The sequence below is a fragment of the Doryrhamphus excisus genome, linkage group LG17, assembly GCF_037039965.1.
Source record: "Doryrhamphus excisus strain RoL-2023G ecotype Guam linkage group LG17, RoL_Dexc_Guam_v1.1, whole genome shotgun sequence".
NCBI classification, from domain to species: domain Eukaryota; kingdom Metazoa; phylum Chordata; class Actinopteri; order Syngnathiformes; family Syngnathidae; genus Doryrhamphus; species Doryrhamphus excisus.
In genome coordinates, this window is record NC_136373.1 from 3,568,498 (window position 1) to 3,593,539 (window position 25,042).

Here is a 25,042-nt window from a genome sequence, read left to right on the forward strand (position 1 = left end):
ACATCTAATAACTGTGTGTGTTTGTGTGTGTGTACCTGGTGGATATTTTGTACTCTTCAGGTTGGAGAGGGCAGTCCACACCTGCCACTGTAACTCCGCCCACAACATCGTGGTAGCTCATTCCCAGGTTGGAGCCACTAATGGTCACCAACATTCCGCCCTCCAGAGGACCAGACAGCGGGTGCACCTACGGATGGACACTTTGACTGTTTCCATAGCAACTAGGGTGATGAGTGTGATAGGTAGATCGGTCACCTGCGTGATCTGCGGTGGTGGGCATGTTTCTGAGGGAATGCCGTTGCAGGTTTGGTTGTAGACACAGCTGGGGGCGGTGCTTCCTGTGCACCACACACAGCCGTACTCCTTAGGGACCACCCAGCACTGGGAACAATCTGATTGGCCGACTGAGCAGTTGTACAGTTGCACTGGAGAGAACAAGTAACACATTAGCACATGCGCACACATACACGCACGCACACACACAGGTGATGCACTTACACTGAAGACCAGGTAAAGCGTCGATCCGTCTGGTTCCTGTCCTCAGGAAGATGGCCGCTGAATAAACCAGCTGACTGGCAGCATAGTCAAACTATAGCAATATTGGCAACGTGTTAGTGTGTTTGTGTACATCACACCGCAATACCTGCTCAATCTCTGTCATTTATATGGCAATGGTAATGGTTTAATTTCATTTTAACATGTATTAGGTTACAATTGAATGCATCATATAATCAGTTCACAGTTCCACATGTCCAAAAGAAGTAGGAAGAAGCAAAGCTTATTGAATCCTACCCCTCCATCTGGTACCTTTACAATAAGTAGCTGTTACATTTGTTCACTTCCTGCCTTTCTGATATAATTTTTATTTTATTCTATTTTATTTTATAAAATAAATAAATATTTTGAATAAATAAAATAGTTAAAATTAAAAATATTTAAATAAAATAAAATATTTAAATAAAATAGTATTTTATTAAAAAAAATGTTTACTTTACATTACATTACTTTACTTTTGTTCACTTCTGCCTTTCTGATTTTATTTTATTTTAACGTTAAAAACATTTAAACTTTACTTCTTTACTTTACTTTACGTTGCTTTACTTTACTTTACTTTACGTTGCTTTACTTTACTTTACTTTACTTTACTTTACTTTACTTTACTTTACTTTACTTTACTTTACTTTACTTTACTTTACTTTACTTTACTTTACTTTACTTTACTTTACTTTACTTTACTTTTGTTCACTTTCGCCTTTTTTATTTTATTTTATTTTAACGTGAAAAACATTTAAACTTTACTTTACTTTATAGTACTATCATAAAGATGATAGTTGCAATGACAAGAATACTGAATAGTGACCACATCATACAAAGTGAAATGCCAAAATGAGCATTTTTGCTTATTTTTTCAGTCACATCGAACCTCCGGTACCCAAAGAATTTTTACTCTTTTCCCCCTGCTGGGATAGAATGAACTGATTGCGTTAGAACGTACATATTTTTCATATCCTCAATGCCCGAGGGCCACCTCGAAATATCTGTACATTTCAGAAAAGTTTTGCACAGTGGGTTTTCCTAGCTGATGTAAAAATATATGAGTGATGTAAAAATATATATTTGATGTATGTGTGTGTTACCCGATGGGGGCTGCAGGTGAAGGTGTGTGTGTTGTCCTGTGTTTTCTGGACATCTGCTGTTAGGTTGACTTGGACACCCTCGATGTCCACCACACACACATACTGAGCCTCGTCCTGCAAACACACAGACACACCCGTAATGTTGTTTCTCCGTTGTCAGGCATTGGACACTTCATTTTATTCATAGCCTTCTTCTCACCTTGTAGATGTGCAAGTTCTCAGCCTTCAGAACCACACTGCTCGTCAAGCCCACAGGAACTACGGCAGAACTCTGAAGACCGAAGACCAGAGGACACTGACCTGGACCAGAGGAGTCCTGCTGGCAAACATGTGTTGTATGTTCAAAGACAGACAGGAAAAGGACAGGTAGACAAAGACAGGAGAACAGGCTCACCCTCTGGTTGAGTATGATGTGTTGGTTAGCACACGTGTCTCTGTGAGTACATTGTTGATCCAGAGGACACCAGTTACACTTCCACGTGCTGTCGACACACGCTAGACACCTTGAACGCATCACCATCATTATCACCATTGTGCTCTGAAATGGAGTATGTGAGTTGTAGCGCGCCGCTGTGTGTCTTACTGGGAGGTTTGATTGAGGCGGCTGACGGCTCCGCAGTCGTAGAAGGTCATGTTGGCTGTTGTGATGGTCACGTGACCAAACTTCAGCAACACAGGCAGTATCATGTGATCTGCAACATGTGGATGACGAAGCAGAGAGAGTTAGACACATGATGGTGTCTCCGAGACAGCTGTCTGGACTCACCGCGTCCTGTGGGCAGTGGTGGGAGGAGCTCAGGCGCAGGTGATTGACAGGTGATGCTGGTCCCAGTAATGAATGCCGGCTGAGGTGGGAGATGATGAAAGACACAGGAAAGAGACTCTGTCGCCGAAAGGACAGGAAGCTGGGCCAGCGACAGTGTGACCTGGGAGACAAGACCAGGATGGTGTTGTTTTTCTGTCATTCATCATCACTTCCTGTCTGAGTTACCTGAGTCTGCTCATCTTTGCTCTGATTGGCTGGCTGCACGCTGTGCACCGTCATGCACTGCTTCGAGGTGTCAAAGCTCCAGATCCAGTGGTTGGCCTGAAGGTGGCGCTCACACTCGTGTTGCCGGGAACATCTGCACCAAACAAAAGAGTATGAGGCTTAAAATGCAATTCCTCTAGTGGCCACAAGAGGGAGACATTAGTCTTTCCAGGTGGTGCTAGTGTTGTGTATAAGTTCTGTTCCGAGACTGATGCAGTGGGTCGGGCCCTCCTGGGGCGGGTGTGGTTAACCCGTCAGAGGGGAGGAAGGACTTTCCATATTAGGGCAGACCTGCTAACATGTCTAAATTTGTCGTACTTGGCATGCAATTTGACTTTTATAATACCTCTTTAACCACAAAACGTCAAAATTCGGAACCCTATAAATCGAGGAAGACCTAAAAATGGTTATTCGGACTCAACAAAACATCACTATACCTTCCCTCCAGGACGCACCAGCCACAGTACAGGTCCCTGGTGGCCAGACAGGACTGGCAGTCGGTGTTGGTGTGACATGATGACACCGGAACTTTGGACAGCTGAGAGACACACCAGTTAGTTTAGGAAGAAGAAGACAAGTGAGCAAGATGGCCGCCTCAGCAAGATCACGCTACTCACCCTGTTACTTGTAAGAACAAAGAGGTTCTGCTGGCTGGCGTCCAATAAGAGGTCGGGGCCGACCGCGCTGTCGCTGTCCACCAGCACGGTCCCGTATACTTCGCCTGAACCGTCTGGCCGCACCAGAACCTGGGACGCATGGGCAACTAAATGACCAGTTTCACGGCTTCATGAGAACATCTGGCATGCTTACGCTTTCTTTTTGCTGATTTTACATAAGCATATTCTGAGATATACAGAAAGCACATTTAACCTGCTGTTAAATCTGGTTCCAATCTGAATCAAAACCTTGATATTTTTTTTTAACAAAAAGCGTCTAAAAACCTTGTGTAGTCGTCCCTCGTGGTCCCCCACAAACGCCACCGTGTGTCCGGTCTCTGTTGTCGTGGCGACGGCAGTCAGCTGGGTGGTGGCGGTGATGGCAGGCGTGGCCGCCAGAGAACCGACGCTGGCGATGGGATTGGGCGTGTGTTCACACCCACACGGACACTGGGAGACGGATGCCTGTGACCGCAGACAAGTTGGACATTTCGATATTTAATAAGATGGATGGATGGATGGATAGAAAGATACTAGATTACTGGATGGATAGATAGATGGATGGATGGATGGATGGATGGATAGATAGATGGATAGAAAGATACTAGATTACTGGATGGATGGATGGATGGATGGATGGATGGATAGATGGATGGATGGGTAGATGGATGGATGGGTAGATGGGTAGATGGATAGATGGATAGATGGATGGGTGGATGGGTGGATACTAGATTACTGGATAGATAGATACTAGATTACTGGATAGATGGATGGATGGATGATGGATGAATATAATAATAATAATAATAATAATAATATTGTGAATAAATAGATGACATCAAATATGAACAACAATGTACAGCTATGTAAACAGTAACTTGCACGAATAATTTAAATAATTTTGAATAAATAATAATAATTTAAAGTCAAGACATAAACTTGACTGTGTTGTAGTGTCAAAGGCTGTGCTGTCCCTTTAAGAGTGATCAACAATCAATGAATAAGTTATATCCCAAACTCATTGGATGTCTCGGTAGACAGTAGAACTAGACAACATAGATCATCTTGTCCTTCTAGGAGCGTTCCTCATTAACAGATGCACTCCTGTCTCACTGTTATCGTAAGAGTTGTTCTTAATTGACGTTACTAGACGCACACAGGCCTGCAGGGTCGGCCCACACACTTTGTGTGTGTGTGTGTGTGTGTGTAATGTGGGTCAGATCAGATCCTTCCAGCTGTGTTTGAGTGACAGCTGTCTGCTGATGATTCCAGCTGCTGAAGCTATCAACTGTAATCCACATACATACACACAGTATTTAGGTCACTAAACATCTTGTAATCTGCGATGACACAGCAGCAGCTTCAGTTGTCATATTCGCTGACAAATCTTTTAGACTTTAGGCCCCGCCCCCATCATCCCAGAGCATGCTGGGAATCCTTGATGTCAATGACATCGTATCTTATATGCTGCGCTAAGTGAGATCAATAAATTAGTAGTAGTGATGTTTACCTTGGGGAGATTGAGACAGTTGTACGAGCGGCTGTAGGCAATGTAGGCCTCCTCCTGCCCTTTGACCCCGCGCCCTCCTCTCGTGTAGCATGACTCCTTGGCTTCCTTTATCATGGCATCCAGCTCCGCCATTCCGTACACACACAGAGCTGAGTTATCTGTGGCCATGGATGTGGACTCCCACCCGGCCGTCATGGTGACAAAGAGCGCAGGCTTCCCTGAGTGTCGTCCAAGCCACGCCCCTCTTGCTAGGTTGTAGCCCCCGTGGCAAAGCAGCGGCACTTCCACGTACGAGTAGAATTTGCGGTCGGAGATGCATAGGCGGGAGACGTAGGTGCGGTACTCCGCCCTGTAGCGCTCCGCCACACGCGTGAAGAGAAAGTAGACGTGGTCATCCAGCGCGACCACTTTAATGAAGTTGGTGTCGTACTTGGAGTAGCTTCCGATGAAGAGTCTGCCAAGCTCCTCCTCCTGAACGAAGGCGCGGTGAGGAAGCACCACCGGGTAGAGACGCCGTGTCGTGATGGGCGGGATGTCGAATGGGAAACCCTTGCTGGTATAGCCACGCCCGACTAGCATGAAACGAAGCATCTGGCCGCTAGCTAACCTCGTGGTGAGCACGATGCCCACGGTGGAGACAAAAGGGTCGTTGGCGGCAACAAACTGATTGTCCAAGGGGTTGGACGACTGGTAGACCAGCTGGGAAATGTTGGACAGACTCCTGCACCGGAGCAGACCAGGAGTTAGAACCAAGAACAGTCCACATGCATAAGGCGTGAAACCACACCCACTTACCTCTTTTCACAGATGCCGTAATAGAGCGAGCCACAGACTATCAAAGTACCAGGTTCTTCTCCCTGTCCAGCTTCTAGTAGCAACATCTTGTTGTAGTTGCTGGTGGGCTTGGCTGAGGGACAGTCCTTCAGGGAGATCGGGGGAACACAGTCAACTGAGTCCAGGTGAGGGCCGGTCTTCACGTGGGACATCAGCTCCAGGTCAGAGGTCAGCTGGTACAGGTGGTCCACCCCGCCCACGTACAGAAGCCCTGCCTGGGCGTCCAGCGCAAGGTGACAGAGGGGGGCACCGCGCAGCGTCACCCACCGCACCGACGAGTCTGACGCCGTGAGGGGTGTCGGCAGGAAGAGGAAAAAAAGGGGGAAGAGGAGAAATGGGGGGGTAGAGGATGCCAACATGGCTGCTCCTCCTCACCTGCCAAGAAGAGACAAGACGTGTTTGACAAATACTGGACATTCATTCATTCATTTTCTACCGCTTTTTCCTCACAAGGGTCGCGGGGGGTGCTGGAGCCTATCCCAGCTGTCTTCGGGCGAGACGCGGGGTACACCCTGGACTGGTGGGCCAGCCAATCACAGGGCACATATAGACAAACAACCATTCACACTCACATTCATACCTATGGACAATTTGGAGTCGCCAATTAACCTAGCATGTTTTTGGAATGTGAGATGGCCGAGGGTGGAATCGAACCCTAGCTGTGAGGTCTGCGCACTAACCACTCGACCGCCGTGCTGCCCAAATACTGTACATATAAAACTAAAAACATTAATTCTGTGGTTGCGTTTAGGCTTTGTGACTTTACTGGACACTAAAGTATTTTTGAGACCGTTAGGGGCGGAGTCATGCATACCGAGACGCATGATCATCACACCGTGAGCAGCCTGCAGGGGGCGCTGACCTTGTATTAAAATATCAAAAAGCAGTGATACAAACATTCCATTCATTACCCCCCCCTCACCCCCCCTGCTGTGCGAGGAACGAGTGCTCGCTGCTGAACTTACCCTAGTGCATGCTGGGATATGCTGGGGGCCTCAGGCCTCTCACACACACACACGCACGCTCTCTGTGGACCACATCCACATTTCCATGGCGACTCATTGCATGCACACACGCACACACTCAGTATGATAATAAGTTGCTCTTCTGATGCAAAGGAACTCATCAATAATTCATCGAGGCAGAAGACTTGAAGGTTGTCAGGAAGTAAAGCAGACACAAAGTTGGACAGCTAAATGTGTGTGTGTGTGCTTGTGTGCATGTGTGTGTGCCAAAGTGGTTCAGGGATGTTTACATGTGTTGCATATGTTGATACTAATCCTCATGTTGATGGGACATCATGTGACTTATATGTCCTTGCAGATAAACAAAGCACACGCATGAACATTATTCATTCATTTTCTACCGCTTATGGGAGCCTATCCCAGCTGTCTTCAGGCGAGAGGCGGGATACAGCCAATCACAGGGCACATATAGACAAACAACCATTCACACTCACATTCATACCTATGGACAATTTGGAGTCGCCGATTAACCTACCATGTTTTTGGCATGTGGGAGGAAACCGGAGTACCCACGGGGAGAACATGCAAACTCCACACAGAGATGGCCGAGGGTGGGATTGAACCCTGGTCTCCTAGCTGTGAGGTCTGCGCGCTAACCACTCGACCACCGTGCCGCCATGCATGAACATTATATAAAAAATAAATGTGGAATTTTACAAGAACGATTTCTTCCCAGGACTTCCACATCCGTTCCTATAAGACCACCTTAATGACCTTCAAGGACCTCCTCAAGGGCCAGTTAATGACCTCCTTAAGGACTTCTCAAACAGTCCCTGAAGACTGTCCACACCTTCAGGACTGCTCACCCTCAACAAGGACTCGTCAAGGACCAGCCTAACGGCCTCCTCAAGGGCCAAAGAATGACCTCCATAAGGACTTCTGAAGGAACCTTCAGGACTTCCTCAAGAATACCCAAAAGACTGCCCAAGGGCTTCCTCAAGGACTCAATGCTGAAGCATTATGGGATGTCAAATGTCTGCACCTGATGCGTCCTGGGCTGCAACACATCCAGCAGACTCTGATCTGGATCAGGCCCAAAGCCTGGAAGCAGACAAGAACTGCGCAGGAACCAGGTCTTGGAAGCTTAATGATCTTGTAGTAGTTCTAAAAAGAGATCTGCTCTGTGATTGGTTGTTGTTTGCAGTATAAGGTCAATTTAACAGGAGCTCTGGGGTGCATCCAGTGCTGGTAACCATGGCAACAGCAAGGCGGATGCTCCGTGTGAAAAGTCCCTGCCTGTTTTCGGAACATTCAAATATTCAGCAGTTTACTTTGTTAACTGCAGCGTTTGTTTCGACATCTATCCTCTTTTGTTCCTTCACACCCCCTTCACGCCCCCCTCCCCTCCTCATCATCCCCCCCCCCCATCCCCTACCTCCTCTTCCTCCTCCCCGTTCCTTGGTTCCTTTACTCTCAAGTGTTCTTACCCCCTCCTTCTTCGCTCTCTATGTAAATGCTTTCGACATGTCGAGGTGATATTAGACGCTGTCTTACCTCAGGCGCACGCACGCTCACACACACTCACACACACGCTCACACACACACACACGTCACGCATCTTGAAGTGTGATTCTCACACTTTGTCTTCAAAGGGACCACACACACTTTTGGCAAGTGTATGTGTGTGTGTGGTGAAGGACTTCCTCATCAGTATGTTCTACTCTGTGTCTGCTGAGGGACCAGAAAAACCTCAGAGACGTCAACGTAGTCAACTTCATGCAATCGAGGTAAACAAAACGATACAAAGAGACAAATAAAGCAACTAATTAAATTACCAAAAAAATGACTTTGGCCCTTTGTATCGAGTTGTGGACTCCTATAGAGCAGCTACACACAATAACCAGCACAGAAAGTGTTCTAGGTCTTCCAGAATCTGCACCTATTCAGCTGTATTTATTTGGATTTCATGTTTCCCGTAAAAAAGGTCTGTTTTAATTTGAACGCCCACTCCGCTGTAGTTAGTCACACTCACCGTTGATAATACGGTGATGTATCTTTTCAAAATGTCGGCTTTTGTGGGTTGGATTCCGAATTTGATCCGGAAGTAGAGACTGGAGAGTCCCACTTCCCAAGAAAAGGTTACTTCAAGACATCTCTCAATGGTAAGTAGCTTTAGCATTTTAGTTACTACAGCATCGGTAACGTCTAATGTGGCCACTAATTGTGTTGGGAAAACGGCTATTAGCATCCCCGCTCCCTGCATGCAAGCGCTTTTGCTTTTCACAGTTACACTGGAAAGTTTGTCGGCTAGTCCAGCTGCCAATGTTCACAAAACAGTTCAGTGTGAAATGCCGTTATCAGGAACTCCCTTACGAGCCATTGCTAGCAAGTAAACAAAGGAGCAGAGCTTGGGGAAGGGAGCAGAGAGCTTTGCTGACTTACAGCCACGCCCATATCAGTAAGTCTGGCCCTTTGTGACATCACAAAGGAACAGTTTTACCGCGCCTCCTGAAACCAAGCGTTTTGAGCCATCCCAAACTTCTATCCAAACATGCAAACCTCATTATCTGAAACTCTGGCATCTTTTAACACGAGAATACAACATTTGAACTACATTTATAGGTCAGAAAAGTGGGGAAAACATAATACGTAAATCCCCTTTAAGAAATATGGTAAACATTTACAAGATACATAATATAACAAACCAATGTCATGAACAGTTAACATTAATATAACCAATGAGTCTGAATAGCTAGCAAAATGGCCGACGACAACAACAATGGATAAAAGGTGATAACCAGCACACAACATAAAGAGTACAGAACATTAACAAATGCAGTTTTCCTTTAACTGGCATTTGTAAAAGGGTTTCTTTACACATTTAGCTTTTTTTTTTTACAGCTGCAGGATAATTTTATGATGTTATTGTATCTTCTACCTTCCACAACACTCTTTAAGTCCCGGTGGGATTTATGTGTGTGTGTGCTAGAGACTTGTCAGACACAAGATGATATGAAAGCACACTTTGTGTCTTGCCTGTGACACAAAATATTCATGAGCACAACTACTTGTGTGTGCATGTGTGTGTGTGTGTGAGAGTCAGTCTACGCAGGTGACTGTACATAAACAATCATCATCATCATCATCGATGGCGTGATGTTAAAAATGAAAACCGAGGCTGTGTGTCAATTCACATACTTGCACTCTTTTGTGCGCGTAGGTATGGGAAACACATTGCACTGTCAGCACCCGGGGGTTGCACTCAAAATCCCCAAAATGGATATTGCACAGTGCTGGATACTTTCCATCTTCAATCAGTTGCGGAAAGGGAGGGACTAACTTGAAGTAATGGCGGCTGAAGAGTAGTAGCAAGTATTGAAATAGAAAAAAGGAGATTGTTATTTCTATATATACTTATTGAAGCGTACGTAGTATTCCATTGGAGACAAAACACTAAGACATCACCATGGAGGCAGTAGGGCCAGGGGGTTCTGCCATGTTTTAGGAATCAAACCTTTGAACAATGAGCTGCTGATCGCACATATGTACACTCTCAGCATCTTTGTCTATTTCCATCTCAGTCTTTCCTGAAGGGGACTTTCTGGGCCGGCGTGTTCTGATGCTGAATGGACTTAATTCCTCTATTCAGCGTTTGTAAACCTCCCGCTAATCCTCTCAAGCAGCATCAAGGCTGACTGACAGCTAGAGCAGGAGCGGCCCATGCCATGCACATCAATGGACCAGGTCAGGAGGTCATATGGGTCAGCCAGACAAGGACGTGGAAAAGGGGGATGGGCCACAAGGTCGATCACAAGAGAGCAATCACATGATGTGACCGGAGTTGGGTTTGCAGCTAGCGGCACAACACAGTTTGACCAACCACAACTACAGTGGGCGTGCCTGGAGGACATTGAAACGGACCGTTTTCGCGGAAGACACAAAATCCACATAAAAACAGCCGAATAGGTGCAGATTCTGGAAGATCTACAAAGCTGTCTGTGCTGAAATGGCTGAAAAGTGAGCATAATAGGTCCCCTTTAAGCTCTACACTTTTGTTCTCTTTGCATTGAGGCTTTCACATCACACTGCTGCTGTCTCACCTCTTTTACGCCTCTTATGCTGTGTCTGAAACCTTCTTCAGCTTCTTCTAAAGTTCTTCTTCAAGTCACCTTGATGAAGGCTGCACAGAACCAGTCCTGAATGCTGATCTTCACCATGAAACATTCATACGCAGTGATGCTATCAGCATCAATATCATTAACAGTCATCAACGCCTCTCTTCTCCACACACACACACACACACACAGTGTTGGCGTAGTACACCCAGGAACCTGTGACAGCGCCCCCAACAGGGCACAGAGGTCACAACAAGCTGATGGGTAAAACCTTCTAGAATCTCATAGCCTTTGTGTCCTCGCAAAGCTCAGGTCTCCATCATAGAACCGTCATCATAATGCTCACTGCCTCTAAAGTAAAAAAAATACTTTTATATGTTGTCATGACAACCCAGACAAAGACAAGTCAGCAGAGGAAGAAAGAGAATAAATGGATGGTAACTCCTCAGTGTTTGCGTCAGGACCAAACAAAAGTAGCATGCATTTTTTTCCTCCCCTATTGTTAAGGTGCCCCTCCTTGTAGATATAAATACATACAGCTACAGTAGATATAGATCAAGTAGACACACTTTGTTAATCCTTTGAAGGAATTGTGTCCAGGGTTCATGTGATTGGTCTCCAGAGGTCCAGACCAATCTTCCAAACCAAGCAACAATATCTGGAAGGTTCTGATCCAACCGTTCCAAGCGCAAAGAGTGACATCATTAAGGCTAAATGATGCACATAGCATACTACACACACACACACACACACACACATGAACACAACCAGTGCAAAGTGTGTGTTCAGGGGTGTCCAAACTTTTTCCTCCAAAAAATTAAAAGGATGTAACGGCTACTTTGATATGTTGTAAACCAAAACATCATTAATTTTTCATTTTCTACCGCTTATCGTCACAAGGGTCGTGGGGGTGCTGGCGCCTATCCCAGCTGTCTTGGGGCGAGAGGCGGGGTACACCCTGGACTGGTGGCCAATCCAGCCAATCACAGGGCACATATAGACAAACAACCATTCACACTCACATTCATACCTATGGACAATTTGGAGTCGCTAATTAACCTAGCATGTTTTTGGAATGTGGGAGGAAACCGGAGTAACCGAAGAAAACCCACGCATGCACGGGGAGAACATGCAAACTCCACACAGAGATGGCCGAGGGTGGAATTGAACCGTGGTCTCCTCACTGTGAGGTCTGCGCTCTAACCACTCGACCGCTGTGCAGCCCGATATGTGTAACATCGCATACCTTTTCCTTGAGTAAAATTGTTCTAAACAACCAACAATACTCTAAAATGAGTATTCAGTTAATTGTAGTTATTTTTAGTAATATCGCGTTTAAAATACGTGAATTTGCTGATTATTACTTTGGCATAGCCGACGCCTTTCCAATATTACTTGGTGGTGTGGACTGAGCAAGCGGTAAGTAACAATTTATCAGTGTCTTAACTGTGTTTACTTTGTGTCAGTCATGGAGGTTGGGTTCGATTACCATTGAGAGACGCCTTGAGAAACATCGTACTGTCCAGTCTCGGGATCCAACACATATGGCTGTATGTTAAAAGCCGACATTTTAAAAAAATAAATTGCCGTTTATTATCTCCTGTACCGTTTATTAACTCTGACAAAGTTAGCGGCACAACCTGGAACTGTTTCTATGCACTCTGCAATGCCACCAACATTAGGGTGGAATACATTAAAACAGACTATTTTCGCAGGAACCACAAAATCCAAAGAAATACAGCTGAATAGGTGCAGATTCTGGAAGAACTAGAAAGCTTTGTGCGTGCTGGCTATCGTGTGTAGCCGCTAGGGATCTCTATCTGCTCACCCATCTAAATGTGTTATGTATGGCTCATGTCAGCCATACACACTCTTGTGTACCTAATGTTGTGGCCAGTCAACGCAGGTTATATGCATTGAGTTGCAATCATGCATGTTATGGAACAAGTTTACCAAGTAACTTTAAATACAAACCAAAATAGAGGCGAGCTGAAGAAAACCTAATAAAGCGAAGGCATTGTGACAAACGAGCCGTTTTCAACTTCCCAAATGCACCGTGTGAAGTACCGCTTAGCTCTTTTGTGGCTGCAGCGCGTCTCTCGTTTATCCTCACTAGAGTCATGGCGGTATGCTGGAGCCTACTCCGGCCGAATTCAGGCGTGAGGCGGGGTACACCCTGGACTGGTCGCCAGTCACTCACAGGTCTTTCAGATCTAGTAACATCAACATGTCCAACAAATTAAGATGGTTTGTATTGCTAATGCTAAAAACAATGCTAACCAGGAAGCTAAAAAACTGAGGTAATGTCTCTTTCTCGTAACTGAGATTATTCTAGATTATTCTGAGCCAGAATGTCGCCATCATAAACCAGACAATGGAAGTATGAGTATTGTCAGTATGGACACACACACACACACGTGTTGGCTAACACGCTAACAACCGCTTAAACCTGCTCCAAGAAGACCACAACATTCAGCGGCCATTGTTTATATTTTGATGGACAGCTGACCTTTGACCCTTCATGTCACACTGATTGTAAGGTGAGGATGTCAACCATGTCAAGTTCTCAGAGCGAAAGATGCCGGAAGGTCATGTTCCAACATGGTCCTGATCCAGAAGCACATGTTTAAATTGCAGAGCTCACAATGCCTGTTCCATCCCGCCCAAAATCTGCTGGACTGACCAGAACATGTCAACACAATGGACCATCACAGGTCAAACCCCCTCCCGCCTTTCCCATGATGGATCTCATGATTCACTTCTTGCCTCACTGGACCACATCCATCATGACAGCTCAGAACCTGAAGCAGAACTCATGCTGCCATGCTGCCATGCTGCCAGGCTGCGGGATGTTGGTGTGTAATTAATGACAAGTCAGCACAATTAGCAGCCAGCTGTCAATCGAAGAGAGAGACTTACTAGAATCAGCAGACACCCCGTCTTTCTTTCATTCCTCCGCCAGACGACAAGGAGCGCGAGAGACCTGAAGACGGAGACGGCAGCCTCAGACAGATGGAGAGAGTGAGGAGGCGGGGCCAGGGTGTGGGCGTGGGGGGGGGGCGGGAGGTGTGGGGGTTTGAGAAGCAGCCAGTAAGCCTCCCTATTGTCAAAGACACATTGTTATACTAGAAAGAGAGAGAGCGACAGGGGAGGGGGAGGAACCTCACTGTAAGGCGTGTGGGGGGGGTGTGTTCTTCTGGGGGCGTGGCCTGGGTCTTTTAATATTTAATCAGCAGCTGAAGGCGTGAAGTTTGGAGAGAGATGGTAGAGCGAGGATGTCTTTTATGCGAACAAGCGACACGCCGACCACACCTTCCCTACACGGCACCACGGAGCGATGCGATGCTTTTACTGTTTAACCCCGCACACGGGAACGCTCCTTTTTGGCATCTCCACAGTGGGAGATCATTAACTAAGACATACACGTGGGAATGTTTTCCGGTCGGATCACAAGGTGAAAAGGATGTAATACATCAGGCATACTACGTGTAGCGCTATAAACTGAAACACAGGGACACACCATAACTATAGAGGAAGAAAAAAACGCATGCCCATAAGCCCTTTTGTCTTTTTCTACATCTTCTTCTTCTTTCTATTTGGGCTTTTCCCTTCAGGGGCCGCCACAGCAAATCAATCTTCTCCATCCAACCCTGTCCGTCTCACACAAACTACCCTCATGTCCTCCTTACTACATCCATCAACCTCTTTGGTCTTCCTCTACGCCTCTTACCTGGCAACATCCTTCTACCAATATATTCAATCCCTCCTCTGGACATGTCCCAACCATCTCAGTCTGGTCTCTCTGACCTGATCTCCAAGGCCTCTAACATGTAATGTCCCCCTGATGTACTCATTCCTGATCCTATCCATCCTGGTCACTCCCAATGAGAACGTCAGGATGCAAAAATCAAGAATCAGACACATGGAATTGCATATGGGTCACTCTGCTCCAAGTGTGGTTCATATAGGTTGCAATCCTGCTAATAGGACCACCTTGTCGTGTTTTGCCTCCAAGACTCCCTTTTGTTCTTCTGGTCATGTGACAGCAACAGGGCGGTGATGTCACTGTTTTCAGAAAGGAGTGACTTGCTTGTCTACACTGCAACGACAACGTCTCCAACATGTCATCAAACCTCAAGGCTATTATTTTAGTTTAAGAAACCCTGTTGTCAGTTTGGTCCTATCTGCATGTTCTTCTTCTGAATGTACTCTACTCCTGTTTCAATATTCCAGTCGCGTCCTCCTGGAGGTCTGCCTGGATGTGGGTTAGCTCAGCTGATGTCATCGCAGCAAAGTCTTTCTTAGTCATCTTGACTGCTCATGTTGTCATCATATTTGCTCTGTCCAAGGTGCTAATAAGTCGGCTTGTGTGATTGGGTGCCGGATGATGACATCATAACTGCTGGAGATCAGCTGCTGATTGTTCTCACGTGAATATGTGTTTTAACAAACGCTCAGACACTGTTGTCATGGCAATGTGTGAGATGACTGTCAACGCTGCTGGTGTGTGACAGAGAGATGACTGAGTGTGTCACAACACACATTCATGCATTTACTCAACCGTGTGTGTGTGTGTGTGTGTGTGTGTGTGTGTGTGTGTGTGGAGGGGGGCTGAGGAGGCTCATCTGGGGGCGTTTGTCCACTTTTACTTGAGACCCTCATGTAATATTAATCACACACACACACACACACACACACAGGTCACATGCACCACTGCACACACACTCGCATCAATCAAACACACAAAGAGGCAACACATACATGGCCTGAGGGGCGTGTGTGTGTGTGTGTGTGTGTGTGTGTATTCATGTGTGTGAGGACAGCTGGTGGAATAGCACACATAAATATTGTGTATATGTCCAATCACACAACATTTGCATAAATCGACCCACAAAAACAAAGTGTTGCACACAAACAAAAATCAATTGTCCACAAACACATTGTCGTGTAAGTTATGGCTGACGTTGCTGTGCTTACATTTAGTCTACCCATGAAACAACACAGAACAATATCTGACAAAAGTACAGAGTACAAGAGTACAGTACAGCCTTCACAGTATATCATGGCTATTAGTCAGTATACAGCAGTATCGATGTAGTATCCACTGAACGTCAACATACAGTATTGCCTAAATAGCTGGCAACAGACACACAAGTAGCAAAATAATTGTGTCTTGCCTTGTTGGTAGCGTGCACGGTTGCTGCCGATATTTTTGGGAAGCTGCGGTTCATAGCAGGGAATATGGACAGCACGATCCGCTCCCTTTTCTTCTTGAGTTTAATGAGGCTTAACAGCATGCAAAATGTAAGAGATAATTGTGTCTTGCCTCCAGTCAAGTACGGTGGCGGGAGCAGCGTCACGGTCTGGGGAGCACACGAGTGCTGCCGTCACTGGGGAGCTGTGATTCATTGAGGGAAAGATGAATTCCAACATGTAGTGTGATATATATTTAATGAAGCAATTTCTGTAGAAATTGATTGTGAATTTTGAAGCGGAAATAAAATGTAGAATGAATGTTGAAATATCCAAGATGTCTATTTGAAATCTGGACCAATAAGCATCAGGTTGGGAGACGGCCACTCCCCATGATCCTGTTTTCGCTCAGGTTCTGACGCTCTTTTCTTTGTGTCTGTACAGAGCCATGTGTGGTAGTTCCTGGCGGGGACCGATACTGCTGGCATTGAATTTCGGCTTCTTATAACCACTCAAGGCAAGGCATCTTTATTAATATAGCGCATTTCATACCAATAGTATAATATATAATAATACCTGTAGAGCGCCTTGCTAATAAACCTTTTTGTACTTTTTCTGACTTTATCCCCAAGGCATCTAACATAATGTAATGTTAATGTAATGTAATAACGTAATGTCCGTCTGATGTACTCCTTCCTGATCCTATCCATCCTGGTCACTCCCAATGAGAACCTCAGCATCCTCAAATCTGCTACCTCCAGTCTCAAACTCAATTTACTTGGGGGCCACTGGAGCTAGGGTCTGGGTGAGACTGGGCCACATCAGGTTTTTTTTAAAAAAAAAAATGTATTTATTAAAAACAGAAAAATTTATAAACTTTGTGTCACGCCCTGCGTGAGTTCCGGCGTGACAGTTTGTTTATGTTCCCGGTCTAGGTTTTGGTTTCCGTTGTGAACTCTTATTTTGTAGTTAACTTCCTGTTTTGTCCGGTCGTCCTTGGTGTGGCCGTAATCATTCACACCTGTCTCTAATTTGTCTTGGTATTTAGTTCAGGTGTGTGCATCTCCCCTTCGTGGGATTATTATCGTTTGTCGGCCAGCAAGTTGTGTTGCCTTTTTTCCCGCTGCTACAATTATAGCCGAAATAAATATTATTTACCTGCTATTTGGTCCTGCTCTCTGCATCCTGGGGTCTCACCGCAACACTGACATGCCGAAGCGTGACAGAATAATCCCAACATTTGACGACGACCCCGCGGAGAGCGATTACTGGACCTGGCAGCTCCTCAAGGCCATGGAGGACGAGGAGATGGCGTTACCGCCATGGGAGATGGAGGACTTGGTGTGCGGTCCGGACGACACGTATGTCTCAACGGCGTGGCTGTATCCCGGACCCGCCGAGGACACTCCACACCCTCCGCGACGCCGACGCAAGCCGCGGCGCCAAAGAGCGACGCCACGCTCGTTCTCCGCTCCGCGCCGAGCTAAGGTGGACCAGCCCTCACGCCCGGCCGGCCTCGACGAACCCGATGACGATCTCGCGGAGCTCGACGAGTGGACCCGGCAGTTCTTCGAGGCGATGGAGCAGGAATGTGCCAGGTACATGCCGGAGGAATTGGAAACCATGGTGTGGGGGCCGGACGGCACCCTAGTGCCCATGGCGTCGGTGTTCCCGGTACCCGTTGCACACCCTCCGACGCGGCGGCGTCGCCGGCGCATGGCACGTCGCCAAGAGGTATGGCCGCCCTCTTCCGCCTCGCCATGTCACGCCACTGCACAGCATTACCCTCTCGCTGTTGCCGAGTCACAGCCCGTCGGGCGTTCCCTGACGGCTCCCGTGGCAGGTGGCGAGGCTCCTCGTATTCCTCCAGTTCCCAAGCCACGCAGCCCCAGGTGTCCCCAAGACCCGGCTCCCGTGCCAAGCTGCGTGGCCTCACAGTTTCCTCCAGTTCCCAAGCCACGCAGCCCCAGATGTTCGCTAGACCCGGCTCCCGTGCCAAGCTGCGTGGCTTCACAGATTCCTCCAGTTCCCAAGCCACGCAGCCCCAGGGGGTTCCAAGACCCGGCTCCCGTGCCAAGCTGCGTGGCCTCACAGATTCCGCCAGTTCCCAAGCCACGCAGCGCCAGGTGTCCCCAAGACCCAGCTCTCGTGCCAAGCTGCGTGGTGTCTCGGATTCCGCCCGTGCCCAAGCCGCGCAGCCCGAGGGGTTCTCAAGACCCGGCTCCCATGCCAAGCTGCGCGGCGTCCCTGATCCCGCCTGTGCCCAAGCCGTGCAGCTTCAGGCCCGAACAAGTGGCTGTGGCCGGGACTGCTGACCTGGAGGAGCCAGTGACCCTCCTCCAAGCCTCCCTCCTCCCTGCCCTGGTTTCGGCTCCCTCAGATTACGGCGTCTGGGATCCGCCTTCGAGAGGGGGGGCTAGTACCACCTGCTGGGCTACGGTGGAAGCACAGCCCAGCCCGCCGATGGAAGGGGAGGATGGCGCCACCTGCTGGGGGAGTGAGGAGGCACAGCCCACTCCACCTGCAGGACGAGCAGCAGGGCTTGCTGGAGCAGATGGACAGGCTCTGGCAGGGACGACGCCTGCTGCTTCGCCGTCTTCGCGTCGGACTCCTGCTTCATCGCCGTCTTCGCGTCGGACTCCTGCTTCATCGCCGTCTTCGCGTCGGACTCCTGCTTCATCGCCGTCTTCGCGTCGGACTCCTGCTTCATCGCCGTCTTCGCGTCGGACTCCTGCTTCATCGCCGTCTTCGCGTCGGACTCCTGCTTCATCGCCGTCTTCGCGTCGGACTCCTGCTTCATCGCCGTCTTCGCGTCGGACTCCTGCTTCATCGCCGTCTTCGCGTCGGACTCCTGCTTCATCGCCGTCTTCGCGTCGGACTCCTGCTTCATCGCCGTCTTCGCGTCGGGATCGGACGCCTGCTTCTTCGCGTCGGGATCGGACGCCTGCTTCTTCGCGTCGGGATCGGACGCCTGCTTCTTCGCGTCGGGATCGGACGCCTGCTTCTTCGCGTCGGGATCGGACGCCTGCTTCTTCGCGTCGGGATCGGACGCCTGCTTCTTCGCGTCGGGATCGGACGCCTGCTTCTTCGCGTCGGGATCGGACGCCTGCTTCTTCGCGTCGGGATCGGACGCCTGCTTCTTCGCGTCGGGATCGGACGCCTGCTTCTTCGCGTCGGGATCGGACGCCTGCTTCTTCGCGTCGGGATCGGACGCCTGCTTCTTCGCGTCGGGATCGGACGCCTGCTTCTTCGCGTCGGGATCGGACGCCTGCTTCTTCGCGTCGGGATCGGACGCCTGCTTCTTCGCGTCGGGATCGGACGCCTGCTTCTTCGCGTCGGGATCGGACGCCTGCTTCTTCGCGTCGGGATCGGACGCCTGCTTCTTCGCGTCGGGATCGGACGCCTGCTTCTTCGCGTCGGGATCGGACGCCTGCTTCTTCGCGTCGGGATCGGACGCCTGCTTCTTCGCGTCGGGATCGGACGCCTGCTTCTTCGCGTCGGGATCGGACGCCTGCTTCTTCGCGTCGGGATCGGACGCCTGCTTCTTCGCGTCGGGATCGGACGCCTGCTTCTTCGCGTCGGGATCGGACGCCTGCTTCTTCGCGTCGGGATCGGACGCCTGCTCCTTTGCGTCGGGATCGGACGCCTGCTCCTTGGCGTCGGGATCGGACGCCTGCTCCTTTGCGTCGGGATCGGACGCCTGCTCCTTGGCGTCGGGATCGGACGCCTGCTCCTTGGCGTCGGGATCGGACGCCTGCTCCTTGGCGTCGGGATCGGACGCCTGCTCCTTGGCGTCGGGATCGGACGCCTGCTCCTTGGCGTCGGGATCGGACGCCTGCTCCTTGGCGTCGGGATCGGACGCCTGCTCCTTGGCGTCGGGATCGGACGCCTGCTCCTTCGCGTCGGGATCGGACGCCTGCTCCTTCGCGTCGGGATCGGACGCCTGCTTCTTTGCCGTCTCCGCGTCGGGGCCGGACGGCCTCTAGACTTTCGGCCGGAGCCCTGGTTTTGCACCCAGGGCGCCCCCCTGAGGACACCTACCTTGCGTTTGGTCGAGGGCGCCCCCCGGAGGGTGTGTACCGACCCAACCATTCCCGCCATCACGTGGAGGGGTCTTGCTGGCTCCGCCGGGCCTGCCGCCCCGGCCGGCCCCCTGAAGGGTCCCGTCGGCGACCCACCTCCGGTTCCCCCACCACCCATCCCTCTTTGACTGCTATTTGTTTTGGACGTCTAGGATCCGTCCTTGAGGGGGGTGTACTGTCACGCCCTGCGTGAGTTCCGGCGTGACAGTTTGTTTATGTTCCCGGTCTAGGTTTTGGTTTCCGTTGTGAACTCTTATTTTGTAGTTAACTTCCTGTTTTGTCCGGTCGTCCTTGGTGTGGCCGTAATCATTCACACCTGTCTCTAATTTGTCTTGGTATTTAGTTCAGGTGTGTGCATCTCCCCTTCGTGGGATTATTATCGTTTGTCGGCCAGCAAGTTGTGTTGCCTTTTTTCCCGCTGCTACAATTATAGCCGAAATAAATATTATTTACCTGCTATTTGGTCCTGCTCTCTGCATCCTGGGGTCTCACCGCAACACTGACATGCCGAAGCGTGACACTTTGCTTTGGTTCTGATTTTCTACAAGAAAAGCTCTGATAAAACATTCCACTGTTCTCAAATATCTTAATTTTTATTTTTCTGCACAAAATAAGATGAAAAATAAACAAATCAAGAATAAAGAAAATCAATCAATCAGTAATAAATAAATAAATATAATAATAATAATAAAACGGCAAATAATAAAAACTTAAGAAACCACATATAGTTGGTGGGTAGACAAATGATTTTTTCAGATTAAAATTAAAGCATTATTAGAGCCCTGTAGACATGACAAAACATGACTATAGTCACATTTATACTCTTTTTATTTACAACATATTGCGCAACTGCAGGGTCTTGAGACACATGCTAACTCGCAAGTTATTTCCTTTAAATTAAAAAAGCCAAAAACTTACCACTTCCACACGGATAGGGAGGATAACTATTAACAGTTATTTAACCTTTAACATGAACATTAATCAAACGTAATAATTTTTTCTGGGTACATGATACCATACAGCATCCATATCAAACTTTGCGCGGGCCGCACTAACATTAAACTTTCATATCAAGACGGGGGCCTCAAACTAGTGTCCTGCGGGCCACATTTGGCCCGCGGGCCGCGTGTTTGAGACCCCTGCTCTAGACCAAACAACATGGCTGGTCTCACCACAGTTCCTTTCATTTTAGCTGAAACTCTTCTATCACACATCAAGCCTGCCACTTTTCTCCACTCGTTCCATCCTGCCGCACATGCTTCTTCACCTCCTTTTCACAATCCCCAAGTACTTAAATTTCTCCACCTTCTGTATCTCTTCTCCCTGTAACCTCACTCTTCCTCTTGGGTCCCTCTCATTCCCACACATATACTCCAGGGCAAACCTCCACTCTGCGAGCATCAGCAGGAACAAAATAGAGAGCCTCCGCCCTCATTTTCATGACATCGTGTATGTGCCTTCTGTGATTTTTAAAACAAGTCCTCCTATACAGTTGACCACCAGCACCAGCAGCAATGTTTGATACCCACATTCAGCATACAGTAAATCTGTTAATAGTGGAAGCTAGTGAAGCAGCATGAGTGGGCATGCAAACGCTAATCCAGTCATGTAGGTATTGCTCCTCTTTTACTGTGCGTATGTGAGAATACCCACTTCCCCCCATAGAGACAAAGCCACTGTATGACTGACAAGAGCTCTCACTCTCACTGCGTCTCAAGCCGTTCTGTGAAGTGTCTAGGTGCTGAACTAATGCACACAAAAAAAACACTTCCTGTCTGTCTGGAGGCAAGAGACGAGGAAAACAGATATGGATGCATGTGGAAATATATGGAGGCCGTGATTGCGTATTGAAGTATTGCGAGTGAGCAATAGTGGGTTGACTAAGACTTTTATACATTGCCGTATGTCAACAATGGCATGGAAACAGGAGTTGAGAATAATCAGAGAGTGCTGCTAATTAACCGTGTTTTTGTTGTGTGTGCGAGGATTTTTTTTTTTCAAAGTTCGTCTTTGTTAAGACGATGAAACAGGTGCGTGAGTGTGACATGAGTGTGATTTAACACACTCCCTTCCTGCCTGTGTGTGTGTATGTGTGCATAGAAACAAAACATGAAGGACGAGTGAGGGGGAGGCGAGGGAGGATTCATTCAGGGTGGAAAAGCAGCTTGTCGAGCGACGAATCAAGCGGGCGGAGTCACGAAGGGGGGAGGTGTGGAGGTGAAAGGTGACGTGCAGTAATTGGGAGGAAATGTGTGTGATGGATGCACGCACACACACACACACACACACACACACACACAGATAGAGTGTAATGGGGTGAAAGGAGCTCATCCTAGCATAGCTTCCTAGTGAGGAGCAGCCAAAATGTCCTCACAAAGACAAAGAAAATGGCATGCCAACAAAAAAAAACACACACACACACACACACACACAGTGCTACATGCTGTTAACGAGTTCAAACAGCTTCCTTTATGTGTCATGTGATGGTCACCTGACCTAACCTCCTCATGTATTTGACTTCCTGAAGTTTAAAAACAAATCCTGTACCAACCTGTGGAGGAGACAACCTCTGATGAGCGTCGACTTTAGCGTGGAGGAAAACAAGGAGATATCCTCATCAGGAGGAAAAGTTCCTGGAAAAAAAACATTTTTAATATTTATTATATAAAAATGTATCAAACACAAAGTAGTACTCATAACTCTTCAATCAGCTCTGGCTGCGTGTTAGCTTCTCTTTACAATATTGTCATTCGCCGACATACATTAAAATGCTAATTTAGTTAGCCACTGGTCCTCAAACTAGATTGCTGGTCACATGGTTGGTTAAAAGCTTCCATTTTCACCTTCTTCTTCTCATTCATTTAGTCATGTGGCCTCCGGGTCAAACCTCCAGGGCAGACTATGAATCACTTCCTGGTGGCTTGTCGGACGCTTTTGATTGGTTAATGAGCTGTGAGGAGCACCCGGTTCATCAATCACAGCTCATTGATCAATCATCTGCCAAACTGTCCACTGATTCATTGCTACAAATGAAAAATCAAACATACGCTAACGCACAGAAAACAAGGTCACAGAGGAGAAGGCTAGCTTGTTACTCCTACTTTAGCATAACCTTAGCTAGTTCATGTTAGCACGATAACCATCCTGAACATGAATTGACAAGAACAAGAGTCCAACACCACGTTACTCACAAAAAAAATAGACGTTCTTGAAGCTAAAAAGTTGTCCGCCATCTAGGAATAAAACTAGCCTCAAAATGGCCGCCGCTAACTGGACTGGCTAGCTTCTTACTTATGACTTGATTTAGCATTAGCTAATGTACCTGCATGCGAGTCCAAAAAACAAAAAGTAAACAGCGAAGCTGGTGTGAGGACAAAACAACATTTGAACATTTCTCTTCTGCGTTTGTGACACAAAGTAGCATCCAAATAGGACATGCGGTTTTAATCCTCATTAAAGCTGCCTATGAAGATAAGGCCGCATGCGTTCCTTCACTAATCTGATGCTTGTAACTCTGCAAAGTGAGACATTAATCTGTTATGAAACAGATTTGTTCTCTCTATCCACAGGATGTTTTATTTATTTTATGCAAAGCTGCTCGCTATCGCAACATCAATATGCTAATGCGGCTAGCGACCGAGCTAACACTCACAGAAAGCATGAGCTGAATGTAAAAGCGTTACATTCACTTTGCGGGAACTTGAATGATGGTTTAGGACACAACAAACAGCCGAATAGAAGAAAAGAAGAGAAAATCTTTGGAAGCTTCAATAACACTGGAGCACACACAGGAAGAAGGAAGGAAGAGGCGGAACCAACAAAGGAAGTGGGAACACTGAGACAAAAAAAAAACAAAAAAACAGCATCCATTCAAGAGAAACTTCCTCACACATTCAAATTGTGTTAATGTTTTTCACCAGTAGTGTCAATAAAGTTTTTCGGTGTGTGTGACATGTTACCGGACTGTCTCACAACTGTCATGACTTGGCATTTTAAAGATTTGATGAGTCATGGTGTCCACTTAACACCGTGTCAACATCACACACACACACACACACACACACTTGAGTCTATCTGAGGACTGCTCGCTGTCAGCCATACTCTTCATCTCCATGGCAACATGCTCCGTCACCATGGCAACATCAGCTTTGAAGAAGTATGTGTTTTACCTTATTCCTCTAGTGTCACTGAAGGCAACATGGAGACTATTTCTTTTACGCTACATTTAGACTTCCTCCAGCAAGTTCCTGGAAAACTTCCTGCAGCGTCAGTGGGAACACACACGCACACACAAACACACACGCACACACACGCACAGTCGAATCCCCTCCAAGCATTTGTGTTGATTGAACCAAACTGTCCAAATGTCACAAAAAGACATGAAGCTAGTTGTCAGTGTGTAGCATAATGACTGTTTAAGTTTGTGTCACTGTTGAGATCTGTACATGTGTGTGTGTGTGTGTGTGTGTGTGTGTCCTGACAGAGAGAGAGTGTGTGTTGTCTCCACAGGGAGCGATCGAGAGAAACCAGCCGCTTTATGGATTATTAATAACACCTGCAGCAACACTCTGTATGTGTGTGTGTGTGATGTTAGGGGGATGGGGGACCATTGGGGGTGCTCAGCAGTTGGTGTGATCAAGGACGCTTCATTCACACTCCACTGTGTGTGTGTGTGCGTGTGTGTGCGTGTGTGTTATAATCTGCTGGGGGGGGCCACACCCTAATCTGGGATCAACAATAGGCTGAGACTCCTCGTCAAGCCTTTTGTGACTTTGTCTCCCCTCAGCTGTTCACTCAAGGTGGACCGCATCCAACGCACCCCACGTCACTCAGACACGTTAACAACCACAACTTTTATAGACTGATATTTTTGTTCATTTTTGTTTTTTTGTGTAATTTTAGTGCTTTTTAAAAACAATCCTGGCTGTTTTGAAAGAATTGCATTGGGGGAAATTGAGTGTTGTAGTCTTTTGCGTGCTCACTGGCTATAGACCGCCTTCCTGTTTTGGTCATGACATGG

At 47.7% G+C, this 25,042-nt stretch overlaps 1 protein-coding gene across 3 annotated transcripts in view; it reads right to left on the reverse strand.

Moving 5' to 3' along the window:
* The window catches only part of plxnb3 (plexin B3), a 32,982-nt gene extending 10,324 nt beyond the window's left edge, over positions 1-22,658 (reverse strand). For 2 of the 3 annotated variants that reach the window (XM_058083489.2, XM_078798299.1), the window contains exons 1-15: positions 22,574-22,658; positions 5,629-6,042; positions 4,834-5,554; positions 3,609-3,788; positions 3,285-3,413; positions 3,105-3,205; positions 2,629-2,761; positions 2,404-2,563; positions 2,221-2,329; positions 2,032-2,140; positions 1,837-1,953; positions 1,638-1,751; positions 499-589; positions 256-425; positions 36-187 (exon numbers count right to left, since the gene is read on the reverse strand). In XM_058083489.2, the coding sequence (XP_057939472.2) occupies positions 36-187; positions 256-425; positions 499-589; positions 1,638-1,751; positions 1,837-1,953; positions 2,032-2,140; positions 2,221-2,329; positions 2,404-2,563; positions 2,629-2,761; positions 3,105-3,205; positions 3,285-3,413; positions 3,609-3,788; positions 4,834-5,554; positions 5,629-6,026 (2,684 nt within the window). In that variant the 5' untranslated portion in view covers positions 6,027-6,042; positions 22,574-22,658. Of the gene's footprint in view, positions 1-35; positions 188-255; positions 426-498; positions 590-1,637; positions 1,752-1,836; positions 1,954-2,031; positions 2,141-2,220; positions 2,330-2,403; positions 2,564-2,628; positions 2,762-3,104; positions 3,206-3,284; positions 3,414-3,608; positions 3,789-4,833; positions 5,555-5,628; positions 6,043-13,666; positions 13,731-22,573 lie in introns of all 3 variants that reach the window. The other variant, XM_078798300.1, reaches the window with a different exon arrangement.
* Positions 22,659-25,042: the final 2,384 nt, after the last annotated feature.